Here is a 14425-nt window from a genome sequence, read left to right as displayed (position 1 = left end):
CCCTGCATTAGAGGAATGCTTTTTTAAACTAGCATGTTGGTGATGTAGCAGCTCATCAGGTTCACAGGTTATTTTAATTTCTTTAGTACTAAAAGAGTAACATGTTTTCTTGTCACTGGTTGACAAGAAACTAAACTAATCAAAATTACAATCCACTGACAAATGTGACCTTAAGCACAGGTTGGGTGAAGACCCATTAGGTGTTCAGTGTGTCTAAGGTTAAATGAATCCTGACCATGAAGCTATGGTGGTAGACAGGTTGACTGATGAGGTCAGGCATGAGTCTCTGTGGACTATGATGTTTGCAGATGACACTGTGGTCTGTAGGGAGAGAAGGCAGCAGGTGAAAGAGCTCGGCGAGATGGAGGAATGCTCTGGAAAGAAGAGGAATGAAGGTCAGTGGAAGCAAGACAGAATACATGCGTGTGAATAGGAGGGAGACAGGTGTAACAGTGAAGATGCAAAGAGCAGAGGTAGTGAAGGTGGACAATTTGAAATACTTGAGGTAAACCATCCATAGCAATGGGCAGTGCATGAGAGGTGAATAGAGTGAAACCAGGCTGAAGAACATCAGGGCTGATTCATGACAGAAGAGTAGCGACACCAGCTCTGATGCATGGTTCGGTGATGGCGGTACGGCCAAAATGACAGGAGGCCGAGCTGAAGATGAAGGAAAGCGCCGGGTGAGTGACTTGGAGACAAATTTAGAGAACAAAGCTGAGATGGTTTGGATGTGTGCAGAGGAGGAACAGTAGATATATTGGATAAAGGGGGTTAAAGATGGAGCTACAAGCTAGGAGGAAACAAGAACAACCACAGAGAAGATTCATGGATGTAGTGAAGGACATGCAGAGGGTTGGTGTGACAGGTGGAAGCTGCTCAGGTGATCCGTGGTGGCGATCCCTAAAAGGAGTAAGTGACAGGAGGAGGAGGTGGTAATGTTTGCCAATGTTGTGTGAACATTTTCTGAAACATTTTTCAGAACCCCCCAAACATTCAGAGGCCTGATGTTTATGCTCCTCTAATTTAATATTAACCTAGGTAGAGTGCTTCACCTGAAGTATTCTGAGGATGCTGTCAGGCTAACAAATACAACATGATCTGGTTTCACATCCATCTTTTAAAAGTCTTGAACTAAATGGTTTGATTATCATAAAATGTGGACTGTCAATCTATCCAGAGGGTTTGCAAAGTCAGCTGATAAAATGTTAAAACCATCAGAGCATAAAGTAGAACAACATTATCACCAAAGACTTTAAAGGGACCCTGCTTTCAGCATCAATAGGACAGCAGTCAGGAGATGAGTTTTTCTAGCCAAGTCTGCACCTTGACAAGTAAAGCAAAGTAGAAACAGTTTCAAAAAAATAAAAAATGACAATGATACAAAAGAAGAACCAAACTTTATTTAATTTGTTCCCCACTTGTGTCAAACAAGCTCATCACATCACATTCTTCATCAGATGGAGACAAGCTTCAAGCAAGCAACTCGAGAGGTGCACAACAGAAAGGCACGAAACTGTCGGGGAGTGACCGGACGCTCGGAATCACAGGAAGGAAACGCCGTCTTCACACCTGAACTTCACCTGTCGTTAGTGTGCTATGACATGGATGGGGGTAGTATGCGGTTTGATCCGGGTGATCGGAGTAAGCCTGAGTCTACTGCGTTTGAGCTTTAAGGTTAAGAGGGGACACCACCATGATTAACTCAACAAGTACTCATGTGTAAACAAATGTACATTTCAGGAAAATAGAAATCTCCTACCAGGAGTGAGAAACTCATTAAACCAAAAAACCCCAAAACTAAACAAAGGTGGTCCCAATGCTGGTTAAGTGTCCTGTTATCGTCCCTTTAATTGAGCTACAATTAAGCGACCAAGCGTGTGCATCAAAAAGAGGTTCATGTTACATGGAGGGTGATACAATTAGAGACTCAGTGGAAAAATATGAATGTCTGGGAAATTAATGACAGTGGCTCTATTAGCTTGCTCGTACATTCATGTCATCAAAAATCAGTGTCATTCATTCTATACAAGAGAATTTACACATATACTATTATACAGCACAGAAACCGAGAGCAAAAAGCCTCTCTGGGGTGGCGGAGGGAAGGGAGGAGGAAGTGGAAGGCTAATCGCAGCCATAAATTTAACTTTTAAAACATGCAATCTATAATCAAACGATGCAATATCGATCATAAATGTTTTGGTACTCTATTCAGTCACTGGCATCAAAGCAAAACGGAGGGGAGAAATTTGAAAGGGGGTTTGCGAAATAAGCTGAAAGGTTATTTATTTAGGAAGACGCTGTCTCACGGGAAACGGAAGAGAGCATAAATCTGGGCAGGAAAGTGCTGGGAAGGTGTTTTTTTTAAAGAGCTGTAAGGGGCAGAAGACGCAGCGGGGTTGAATTATACGGACTGGTAGCCAGTGCGACTCTTCCTCCGACCAATCAGGTAAGAGATAAGCACAAGGATGATTAGGAAGCTGAGTGCCACGCCAACTGCGATGGGCACCAAAAAGCTCAAATCAGAATCCAGGAAGCACTCTTCAGCTGACAAAGAGAGACACACAGAAAGGACAGGTTAGTGCTTTAGGAGGAAAAACACTCAGAGAGGAAGTTTGGGTTAGAAATGCAGCAGGAAGTGGAAACTGCAATCAGCAACATGACAGTAGTGTTGATTTTGGTGGTGATAAATACGTCAAAACACACAAAGGGATTTGAGTCAGTGTAATTGTTATTAAAGTAGGTGCAGTAAGTGGAGGTTTGGAAGATACACAAAAACGCCTTTTTGCCAAATCCAATTAATGCCGCTCTTATACCTGCTGATACAAAGCTGGTCAGCATAGCTTAGCATAAACACTAGAAACTGGTCATGTCAGCATCTTTAAAGTCCGCTCATTAACAGGTTCATCTGAAAAGACCGTTAATGCAACCTGTGGATTTTAATATGCACAAGTTGTTTATTACCATAAGAGAAAAAACAAAATTTCTGAATCCAACCACCAAGAAATTTAGTTCAGATTTATTCTGCTTAATTTGTGCATCTTAAACATTTGATTTTTTTAAAACACATTTTCTGCAAGAAATGGTGGCACTACTGTACTGCCTGGTTTAAGCCATGATAGGCGTAGTATGTAGAACATGGCACTCATTGTTACATTAGATCATAGGTGTCTAACTCTGGCCCGTGGGCCAAATTTGGCCCATGAGGCCATACCAAATTACTATTAGAGCTGGCCTACTGGTTCTATCATTAAGCTTTGCTTGTTCCATATTCAGTTTTTCAACAAAACTTCTTTGAGTCCATAAGAAAAGATTCATTCGTATAATCTAGAGGAAGATTTTTTTCAATAAAGATTAATGTTAGCCTGCGACTTAGTTCCAGTTTTGAATTTTGGCCCACTGTATTTGAGTTGGACACCCCTGCATTAGATCAACATCACACAGCCTTTATTCTAAGGAGCTGGCGGTTTCTGTATCAGCCGAAGTGCGGCAGAGTTCAGGGTAGGAATCATGTAGAAAACCAGCTTAAGTGATCTTTTGAGCTGCTGGCACAGACTTCAGTTAAATCTAAAGACGCAGTCTCACCGTTTCCAGTCTTTATGCGAGGCTAAACTGTAGCTTCAAATTTACAGACAGAACAGCGTCAATTTGGCTCTCAGCAAGAAGGCAATCTGAACACCTATCAACACTACATATACAACACATAATGGTAGTTTTTCCCCACAATTAGTCAAAGGCAGCAACTATCCTTTGTATAGCTGAAAGCTCTAAATGAGAAATTAGAAAGACTGATAGCCGGTGGCCATGCTTCTCCTTCTTCCGATGAAGTAGGCCAGCAGAACAATAAGAATGAGAACAAGCAGGGCAACTCCGACAGCTATGGGAACAAGGAAGCTCTCCCCATCAGCCAGGCATTCCTCAGCTAAACAGGAGTGAAGAGAGCAGAGAGGTGAATGTCTCACAGGCTTAACATAGGACAAATATAATATATGGTTACTGAAAGGACAGCCGAAAGAGAGAAGCGGTCTGACAAGTAAATCTCCCAGGTATTAAAAGCATAAACATTTACTCAAGTGGTTCAACAGCACATTCTTTTATTTCTGTAGAAAACACTAAAAAGCTCCGTTGACACAATTTGAAATCCAATTTATTATAGCTAACAGCATGAGAGAATGCAGAGGAAATCAGTTGCATCCACATAACACACAACAGATTGTCTTGCAGCACAGATTCCCTTTATGTGTGTGCGCGTTCTCCTCCACGAGTGGAGGGAAATTAAGCAGCCAAAAAAAATCACTCAGCGAGTAAGCAGTGAGTTACTGAATGCACGGGACAAAGTTATTGAGCAAAGCTTGTTAGATGATTTGACAAATGTCTAATTAAAACTCTTAATGCTGCAAAACCATCTTCATCATTAAGGCAACTTGTACAAAGCTGAAATACAAACTGCAACAATCACAAGCAAAAGTCAAAGCTCTTATTTAAGTGCCATTAACTAGACGCATATACAGTGACCTGGAAAAAGCAAAATTTCACAAGCATCTTAGGAAAAAAAAAGGTAATGATTTCTGGCTGCGACAAGCTGGAACAATAAACACAGTACTCTGCTTAATTAACATACAGCTACTGTTGTGTCACAGCCTGTCTGTCATTACAAAGAACATTCTGTGGCCTGCAATACCCGACTGCTACTCTGACCCAACTCCCTGATTTGAAAAGTCCTGAAAACCTTTCAGCCTCTTTAAAAATCCATTTAATGTCAAGTTATCATTAATTTCAGCAAACCAATTAAAGTTATCCTGGCAGCTGTTTGCACATTTATTAGAATAATCGGATGAAACTACAGCCTGAGGTCTTAAAGAGACAGGTAAGCTGAAACCTAACAGAAACAGTTTGGCATTTGGAAAACTGGACTGACTGTTAAGAGTTGTAGCACACAGATGAACCAAACATGATATGAACGTGTCATGTTGTGAGCTAGAGATGCACGAGAATTGCAAGTTTCCCAACACATCAAACCATTTCTGCACCATTTGTCGTCATTCCTACTCAGTTCAGTGACATATCTAAAGATGCAGAGCTCTGAACCCAAAGTTTTCAGGGGCTTTAACACCCACCGATCCAGCAGCAGCCACCCGCAGAGCTCAGGCCAAAGCCCAGAATTTTACACAGGTGAGATCATGTGACAGCAGAGTCAACATAAGAAGAATATAAAGAGTGTTTAAGTGCATTTACATGTAAATATCCCCATTTCAGAATCATCTGCTGAAAGCGAATATCTACACAATAGTACGATCCCTTTTCTAAACATAATGCCAAAATGTCTTCTGAGGGGGAGGAAGAGAAAACTGCCCCACACAACTTTCAGGTTGAGCATGTGCAAATGTAATGACCAACGATGGCTTCATCACACAGGTTTGTCACTCTGGGGGTCTTCATAATAATTTGTTGGTGAGCCATTGTTAGAGTCATTAGCGCCATGTGTGCTTTTACCCTTACTTGATATGTTCAATGCCATAACTGGAGCCACATAACCAGGACAAATATCTTATGTTTCTCCTGCTCTACAGGGGCAAACATGGACTAAGGCATGTTCATCTACAGCCTTTTAAAAAGAAGCAGACATTCATCTGTGTTAATGAACTTTCAGGGAGGGAGGAAAAAAAAAAAAAAGAAAAAAAAAGCTGCTGTGACACTGAGGTTTTCAATTGATTTCCACAAATTTTAAATGGGGGTTAAAAAAACAAAACAAATGTGTTTTAAAGACATAAACAAAAAGGGGAATGTATGCTGAGCGAGTGCAGGATCCTACAGAAACCAATTACATGGTCACATCTTGTGCTAGAAATGTGGAAGACCTTCAGGGGGCTTCGTTTATGAAAAGGTAACGGTAGACTTTTGCATGACCAGATATCCAAGTTTAACAAATGCTTGATAGATCTTGCACTTGCCCATTAACAAACAAACAAAAAAAAAAAAAAAAAAAAAGCATAACAGAAAAGACATTCAGGTGAAAACAAAAAACATGAGGAAAACAAAAAGACACCACAAACACTTGGGGGGGGTAGACAAGTCTGGTCCTTGAGAGAAAATCCTGCATCTTTATGAAATAACCAAAACTTTACACCTCAATGATCAGACAGTAAATTTGATTCCCCTCCACATTGATGCCGTTTCACAAAACTGTAGATTTAGGTTTAGACCAAGTCCTGAATGTGTGACCATGAAGGCCAAGGACCAGGCTTGGGAACCCCCACAACATCACAAGATCGACTGCAATATGAATTTAAAGAGTCTGATATCCAACGTAAGTCTTTCTTCGACCAATCACGTAAGCAATCACTACAATGAGAATCAAGCCAGCCAGAGCAGCGCCAACAATGATTGGGACTAAGATGTTGGGGTCGTCCACTGAACATTCATGGGCTGCAGATAAAGAGAGAGTCAGTCAGCAGGTAGAACAGTGCGTTCGTGATTTAAAAAACATTGTGAGACAGACATGTGACGCAGCAGGACAACAGGTCAGATTATCTGTAGTTTTTAGAGCACACGACACCAAAATCTCATTTCTTCCAACTCAAGACTTAATGACAGATGTTAATGAATTAGGTGGATGAACCAGACCTCATTTTCATAATGTTTAGTGCTTTAATTTAAGACTACAAAGGCAATAAAAAGCACAGCTTCCTTCAGTGATGTCAGTAAACTGTATAAAACTCACTTTGGGGCACCCAAATTCTTTCTATATGCAGACATTTAAAGTGCTAACACTGCCTGTAGTTTTCAAAAAGAACCGATACTGATAGTATTTACTATTAGATTTTGATTTGCAACAGCACAGATCTTTACCTCTTCCATCTGGAATTTCAATGCAGTCACATAAATGTTAACCTAGCCAGTGCACACATTAACCATCAACTAAAAAAACATAAGGCATTCTGTTACAATTAAGAGAGCAGTAAATGGCCTGCATTTGTATAGCGCTTTACTCAGTCCCTAAGGACCCCAAAGCGCTTTACACTACATTTCTCTCACCCCAACCGGTCGCAGCAGATGGCCCCGCCCCTCCCTGAGCCTGGTTCTGCCGGAGGTTTCTTCCTGTTAAAAGGGAGTTTTTCCTTCCCACTGTCGCCAAAGTGCTGCTCATAGGGGGTCATATGATTGTTGGGTTTTTCTCTGTATCTACGAAGCGCCTTTTGTTGTGATTTGGCACTATATAAATAAAATTGAATTCAGTCATTCACACACTGGCAATGGCAAGCTACGTTGTAGCCACAGCTGCTGATTAGCCAGTAACGGCTAATCGGCAGCAAACATGTGCAACAGTGAGTGATAAATTAACAGGATAACAACTGTGTCTAAAGGTGCTGTGTTTCTCCTAGATTGGATACGATAAGTCTTCCAGCAATTACACATGGTGGCGATTACCTTAAACATTTTATCAGCAACAAAAATGCAATGCACCAAAAGAAAAGCACTACACGGGAGATTTGTCAGCACTAAGAGAACCTTAGGTTTTTTTTTTTAATTTATGCAAGACAACTTGTTTTTAAGTCACCAATCTTATGAAATTGAGGTCTGGGTCCAAACTCCAACAGGTAAAACTAGCATGTCACAGATCCACAACTATGCACAGTTGTGAGCCTGGTTTGGGAGAGGATGATTACTGAACAGTTCTTAAAACACCAACTAGAATTTTCTCTTTTTTAATGTCTTCCCTAAATAATAACCCGTTCACCAGCACTGATAAATCCATAAAATAATTTTTTTTTTGCCTTATTCTGATCATGATCACAGCCACGGTCTGTACACCAGGAGACTTCAAAAATAACCTACCTGTACTGAAAACACCCTTTTTCACTCCGAAGGGCTGCACATGCAGGCTGAAGGTGTAGAGGGAAAGTGTGTCGGTGATGTTGAAAGTCTGCTCCTTGTTACACATGTAGGAGCTGCCGATGGATGCCTCCCACAGATTGAGGCTGGAGTTCTCCACAGAAAAATTACCTTCAAGGAAGAAAGACAGCACACAGTTTGCCTTCTTCTCAGTGCATTGCCTGGTGTATGTGATTATACGAGAATCTTAGTTACCAGAGCTCGTGATGACAGTGACGCTCAGATCATGCAGGCGGAATTTCTTTGTGTCCTGTAAACGTTTAGAAACAGAAAACGGGAAACTGAAGGCTTCATTTTGAAGTTAACAGCATTCCCCAAAAGCTCTTAAATACCCATCACTGACACAGATTTAAAATAAAAGCACTTAGCATTTTTTCCTCTTTAATTAATGAGTTGTATAACTTCAGGTTTACATACCTCCTGTCTGTGAAGTAAATACTGATAATACAAGGTTACATAACCACCCTTTACTTTTACTTTGTGTTTTCCTGGAAGTGGAGTTGTCATGTTAAGGACAGTAAAATGGCTAAGTATATGTGCAGTGTGACCCTTGGTAAGTTTGACAACATTGATCTACCACATTGATAAGTGATTTTCTCTGAGGACTTACATTGGTAAAGGTAAACTTGATAGTCATTTCTTTAGATGCCAAAAGAAGCTCACTGCTGTTGACACCACATGATCCACTGACAGTGGCCATATTGGGATTCAAATTCATTTCCTGTAAATTTTAAGCCAGACAGAACAGAAGCAAACTCAATAAATGATAAATTATCTGTGAAGGGGGGGTTACAATTGTGAGTATATGAAACCTACCTCGCCCTTAAAACCAATGCGCAGGCCAAAGTTGGCCAGCAGACAGACTGTGCCATTTTCAGTCTTGATGCTGTAGTTCCCAGTACTGGGTACAGGGAGAGTGGGTACCGGGGTGGTAGTAGGGACAGCCGTAGTTGTGTTGGGGGCAAGTGTGGTTGTATTAGGGGCAAGTGTGGTTGTATTAGGGGCAAGTGTGGTTGTATTAGGGGCAAGTGTGGTTGTATTAGGAGCAAGTGTGGTTGTATTAGGAGCAAGTGTGGTTGTATTAGGGGCGGTGGTAGGGACAGTTGTAGTTGTGGTATTAGGAGCAGCAGTAGTAGTGGTGGTATTTGGACCAGGAGTTGGTGTAGTTGAGGTGGGTTGATCTGCAGCACAGGAGCTTACTGTGCAAGGAGAAAGCAGAAGAACACGTTAACAGAAATGTACAAAACGCTACAGCCAGGATGAGCTGCGTCACAGCTCGCGTACTTACTTTCAGAACTCTTGTTGCCATCACTGATAAAAGCCTGTATTTGCACATCCCACAGCGTGATGTTGACATCACCACTTTTGATCAGGTCCTCACTTTTGCACGAGTAGCAGGTATCCATGCCTACGTTTTTAATGTCAGGAAACCCCGTTGCCAAAGCATGTTCTAACAAATCCAGAAAAGTTCAAGAAGATCTGTTACCAAGGTTTTTTATTTTTTTAAATAAATACACATCAAGAGATGTAGACGTTACCTTTTGATTTGGAGTTAGGGAAGTGGACAGGGTCGGCGAGATTGTATTTAAAGGTGACTACGTCCGCTTCGTAACTTTCTCCAATCTTGGAGAAGCTCATACTAAAAGAGTGACCCTCTCCAAAATTCAGCATCAGCAATGAGTGCTTGGCATCACATGTACTTTTAGTTGAATTGGCGTCATCAGTTAAAGCAAACACAGCTGTCTGAGTCTGAAAGACAGTTAAATCATCATTTAACTGTCACACACTTGACAAGTTTAATATTTAACTTCTGAGATGGACAAAACAGAATACATTTCAAATTAATAACAAAATGGATCCACAGCTGATCAAGCAAGGGGTAAACTCAGACAGTATGAAAGATGGATGCAGGTCATCAGAATGGCTATTGTGAATCCTCAAGTTGAGTGCTGTCGCAGTCACAACCTAGGCTGAAGAGTCATTCTCCAGGGTTCGGTCATTGACTTGCCTTTTGTGACCAATTACCAAAATAAACTTCAATCACATGACATTAGTGCTAGAAACCATGAAGTTGTCATGAAAGCATTTCCTGATGTCACAGAGCAAGGGACAGAAATGTCTTCAACCAGGAGGCACCCCCTACTGGTCATTAAAGAGAAAGCCGTGTCAAGGCATTTCTGCTAGGGCTTCACTTTTTAGACTCAGAAGCTGCATCATCTTCTATACAATCTATGAGCAAAACAAGAAAGCTTCTAATTTTCAGTCAGTGATTACTGACCACCTCAAATCAGCTTTAGATTTTAAATTATGCCAACATGTCCATATTTTTTTCCCTTTTTAAAAAACAAATACAAGTAAAACATCCAGTCAAAGCCAATGATCAGCACAAAAGCAGATTCTGAAAACCACAAGTCAAAATTAAGGAACCAGTTCTGTGGTGTGTGTTCATAGAGATTAGAAATTAAGCTTATTTAACACTAGCAACTACTAGCCAACAGTAGCCTAGTCTATTAACACAAGTTTGTGATAGCAGTTTAACATTCGTTAAATCAAGACTAGCAACATGACTAGCACCCATCCTTCAGCCTGCAGGCTTCAAGAGCTGTGGAAATTCGTTTAACTTTCACCTGCCCTGACAAGCCCGAACAGCACAGAGTATGTAAATGCCTCCTGATTTGCAAACAGGGTTTCTCCCCTCCCCATGTTGATTACAGTCTTTAGAGGCATTTTAATGGACTGATGTTGACAAATGTAGGAAAAAGTTCAAGTTTTAAAACAAATCATTTGTGGGGATCTGTTTTATTATAGCTTGTCATTTAAAAAAAAAAAAAGTGTACACCATGTTTACTTATCTTTGTGGGGACCGAAAACTGGAATGTTACTATACTTATGGGACCAACAGCCCTTACGGGGACAAAATGACTGTCCCAACAAGGTTGAAGGCATTTGAAACTCAATAGGGTTTCAGTGTCAGGGTTACAATTATCCTAAACTTAACTTTAACCTAAGGGTTAAGATTAGGCATCTTTTTTATGGTTAGGGTAAGCAGCTAGGAAAAGCATTTTGTCAATTAGATGTCCCCACTAAGATATGACAACTGTTTAAAAAGTAACATTTTGATAAACAGATCAGATTGTAGGGTTTAAAAGAAAGAACAAAAATTAACTTTGAGATTACTTAAACAACACTGCAAGAGCCGGATAGCCACCAGGAAAACACACCAAAATACTGAATAGCAAAAATTTGTTTTTCAGGGATCTCCTCATTTCCTCTTCACATGAGGACTGGAAAAAACACTGTCACAGCTAAAGGGTCTGATAAGAGCAGAGCTGCTATCACACGTCAGCACAGTATTTATACGGACTGCTGTAGACTTAAGAATCGTGATTCACATCGCTAAGACAAAAACACTCACCAGGTTGTCAAGATCTTCAAAGGTGACCGAGAATGTGAGCTCCAGATTGGCATAGAGGCATAACTTTCCATCTTTTGTGACATTGAACTCAATGCCATGTGATAGCTGGAACACTGGAAAGAAAAGGAGTATACTTAGTATTTTCTTCTTCTGTACATACAATTCTTACTCATAACATTAATTGTGACATTTTATGCTTTAAAAGGTCGATGAGGGGATGGGAGTCAGTCCCTTCAGAGCAACAAGTGGGCAAAATTATGAAGATGACATCACTCGATTACAGGGTCTCACAAAAACTACACCAATCCACCCTCATTTAAAAAAATAAATAAATTTTAAAAAAAAGTCCAATACCAAGTGTGTTGTCACTTTCATGTGACTGGTCATGTGTTCAGGAAGCTGTAGCTCATGGAAAATGACCAAAAAAAGCAAAGCACATTGCAATAAAAGCAAAGCAAATGTGTAAGAGCGCAATGAGCACACACTATAGCAGTTTCATAATTTAATGATTAATGTTGATCATGCATGTCTGCTGTGGTGGAACTACAACACTGACAAGATGGACTACAAAATCACCATGTTGTTTTATGCAGGTCATGTAAACAACTTTCTTATCAAGGCTGGGATCTCAGATAAATAAGACGTTTTCTAAGTTAGTCGTTCATCCTGTCCAACCTCATTTTGTCATCCTGCTGGAGAGAACACCTATAGTAGGTCCTGCCTTCATTACAGCCTTCTCTGAATGAGGTCAAACTCATGATGACAGATGTACAGCAACAGACGTTACTAATGCAAGCCTAATCATGGCAAACCATAAATAATAATAATAATAATAATCCTTAGAAGCAGCCAATCTTTAGTAACAGTAGCTTAGGCCACCAAGCTTGGGGTTTAACACATCCTATTATTGAGGGCTGAAAACCTATCAGCAGCTTATCACATGACATGACCCCCCCCCCAAAAAAAACAAAAAAACAAAACTTGAATTAAGACTTGCTTAAACTTGTTCTGCATCACCTATCAGTTAAACTGATAGTGTGTTTTCCTGGGTAGTCTGATGGGATTATCCGTTTTCCTTACTAAAAGATGTTCCAGTTTAGTATCTGTTAAAGCAAACACTATTATTGCAGGGTGGCCAGGAACTTTCCAGGGCATATATAAATATTTAACTCCTGCCTAGATTTTTAACTCTCCCCCCCCCCCCCCCTTTTTTTTTTTTTTTTTTTTTTTTTTTTTTAAAAATCATGCGACTCTAGTGCAAAGGAGTGTCAGCATTATGGTGTCCAAAGGTCTTAGTTTCCGTCGGTCTAGACCAAACACAGTCCTGGACTTTTCAAAAAGATACAATATAGTGGCTTTGAGTAATATTTCTCCAACTTTCCTAAAAGTCTTTCAAAGTTTCTCTTTGGACATGTCATTCATGTTTAGTCCTGTTCTTAAACCTGACTATTTTCAGAGAAATGCTTGTCCTTTGTGAAACCAACTGACACTGACCTATGAATCATCCAAGCATGACAAACAAGTCACCCGACTCAAGAGATGAACCAGTGTGCTGTCTACACTGACAACTTAAGAGTTGCTTTCTGAACACATTACTGGTTTACAGTCATTTGAAATCATTTTATGGTGAATTAATGAAAAAAAACAAATAAACAAAAACTCCCACACAACTACAAATACAAACTTAAATGTTCAAGATACTCCGGACCACAAAAATGCGCGTGCAATTAAACAAAGGCCGAAGTCCAGTTATAGGCCAGCTGTGGTTTTAACAGCATGCTCTGTCATCATCTCAGGTTTGCAGGTAATGTGATAAACCTATAAAGTCCACAAGACACACAGGTGTTTATGAAATCTCCCTAACAGGCAGATATACAATCTCAGCTATACCTTAACAAACCCAGTATTATCAGAGTAAGAAGGTACACAGCATAGTTGCAACAGGGCTAAAAAAAATCCGATAAGGGGGCATATTTTCGTATCAGCCTGCAATAGATGAGAACTTTCCAGAAAAACTATTACACAAACAGCGATCTATCCAGCTAAGCCCAGCAATTAGAAGTTATCGTCACTTAATCTCACTTCAAATAAACGTCTGTAAAATCAAAGACTCTTCAATAATCCAGATCTGTAGTTCTACTCGGTATTTGCTTAGCTTTTTATGCTACACTTTAGCTCTACAGTAAATAGTTTCCGCTTCACGGTCACGTGCCAATTTCCAGCAAACTGTCAAAAAGCTAATGCTAACTATCGGACTCACGGCTCGTTTAATGTCGCACTTTCTAATGCATTTCTGCTTTTGTAACCTTGAACTGTTTTAGGCCAGTATTATCTAGCAGAGGATAGGACTCCGACTGGCTTAGGCTTCATGATTAACTGGAACTTTCGCTTCCAAACCTGGTGTTATCTAATCACCAAGCCATCAGACACTAGCAATAGTTGTCCAAAACATTAGCTACAAGATAAACGCAGAAATAGCTACTTTTTATTTTTGAGTTTTTTTGTTGCTGTTTTTTTGTTTAGTTTTTTTTCCCCCGGTAATAAAATAAGCAGCTATATATGTGTAAATCTGAAAGCTACATGCGACCGCTTGGCTGCGTTTCAGTTTAGTGTTGACGTATGTAACAATTAGCCACGAAGCTACGACAGCTAACCATCACGACTGAACCGCTTAAGGCCTGTACTTTATACTCACTCTAAGCAAACACGTTTATATCTGTGCAGTTGAACACATATCTTCAACTACGTTTATACTCTGTAATTTTCCCTTTCCAGAACAACAGTAATATTTAGCCCTGAAGCGACAGGCCCGGCGTGTCCCAGAAGTTTAATCACGCCACTTCTCAGAAACAGAGAGCGATTTTTCCCCCCCTGCCCCCTTCTTTACGTTAAGCTATTTTGAAGACACTTACCGATTCCAAACACAAAAAAGAAAAGGCAGCGAGACATCATGGCTGGGCAGTTTGCAGGGTCAGCCACTGGAGAGAAAACGACCGACGGAGACGCTCAGTCAGTGGTGTTTGGATGCAGCTACCACCGACGATACCAGGAAATGACAGTCATATGACAGACGCCGACGTGCCAGCCCTATAAGAGGTGTGGAGCCAGGCCCTATTT

At 40.5% G+C, this 14425-nt stretch overlaps 1 protein-coding gene across 3 annotated transcripts; it reads right to left on the bottom strand.

Moving 5' to 3' along the window:
- Window positions 1-1383: 1383 nt before the first annotated feature.
- lamp2 (lysosomal-associated membrane protein 2) lies at window positions 1384-14381 on the bottom strand. Of its 3 annotated transcripts, none has more exons than XM_087851518.1 (9): window positions 14221-14381; window positions 11309-11421; window positions 9432-9642; window positions 9182-9343; window positions 8710-9092; window positions 8504-8614; window positions 8089-8143; window positions 7837-8004; window positions 1384-2547 (listed from the first exon to the last, which is right to left on the bottom strand). In XM_087851518.1, the coding sequence occupies exons 1-9, from the start codon at window positions 14258-14260 to the stop codon at window positions 2405-2407; spliced, it is 1386 nt and encodes a 461-aa protein (XP_087707644.1). In that variant the 5' UTR covers window positions 14261-14381; the 3' UTR covers window positions 1384-2404. The 3 variants fall into 3 exon arrangements, with proteins under 3 accessions (XP_087707644.1, XP_087707640.1, XP_087707646.1); XM_087851514.1 differs by having other exon boundaries at window positions 2405-3922; XM_087851520.1 differs by lacking the exon at window positions 1384-2547 and adding an exon at window positions 4078-6426.
- Between the last annotated feature and the right edge of the window lie 44 nt (window positions 14382-14425).

This window comes from Neolamprologus brichardi, chromosome 2 (assembly GCF_056152115.1).
Source record: "Neolamprologus brichardi isolate AB-2024 chromosome 2, ASM5615211v1, whole genome shotgun sequence".
NCBI classification, from domain to species: domain Eukaryota; kingdom Metazoa; phylum Chordata; class Actinopteri; order Cichliformes; family Cichlidae; genus Neolamprologus; species Neolamprologus brichardi.
This window is presented reverse-complemented; position numbering and strand designations above follow the sequence as displayed.

Coding starts and splice junctions, on each gene's coding strand:
- lamp2 (XM_087851518.1), bottom strand. CDS start 14,260: ATGATGTCTCGCTGCCTTTTCTTTTTTGTGTTTGGAATCG. Junction 9,093..9,181: donor TGGCAACAAGAGTTCTGAAA/GTAAGTACGCGA, acceptor CTCCTTGCACAG/TAAGCTCCTGTGCTGCAGAT. Junction 8,615..8,709: donor GCATTGGTTTTAAGGGCGAG/GTAGGTTTCATA, acceptor TAAAATTTACAG/GAAATGAATTTGAATCCCAA.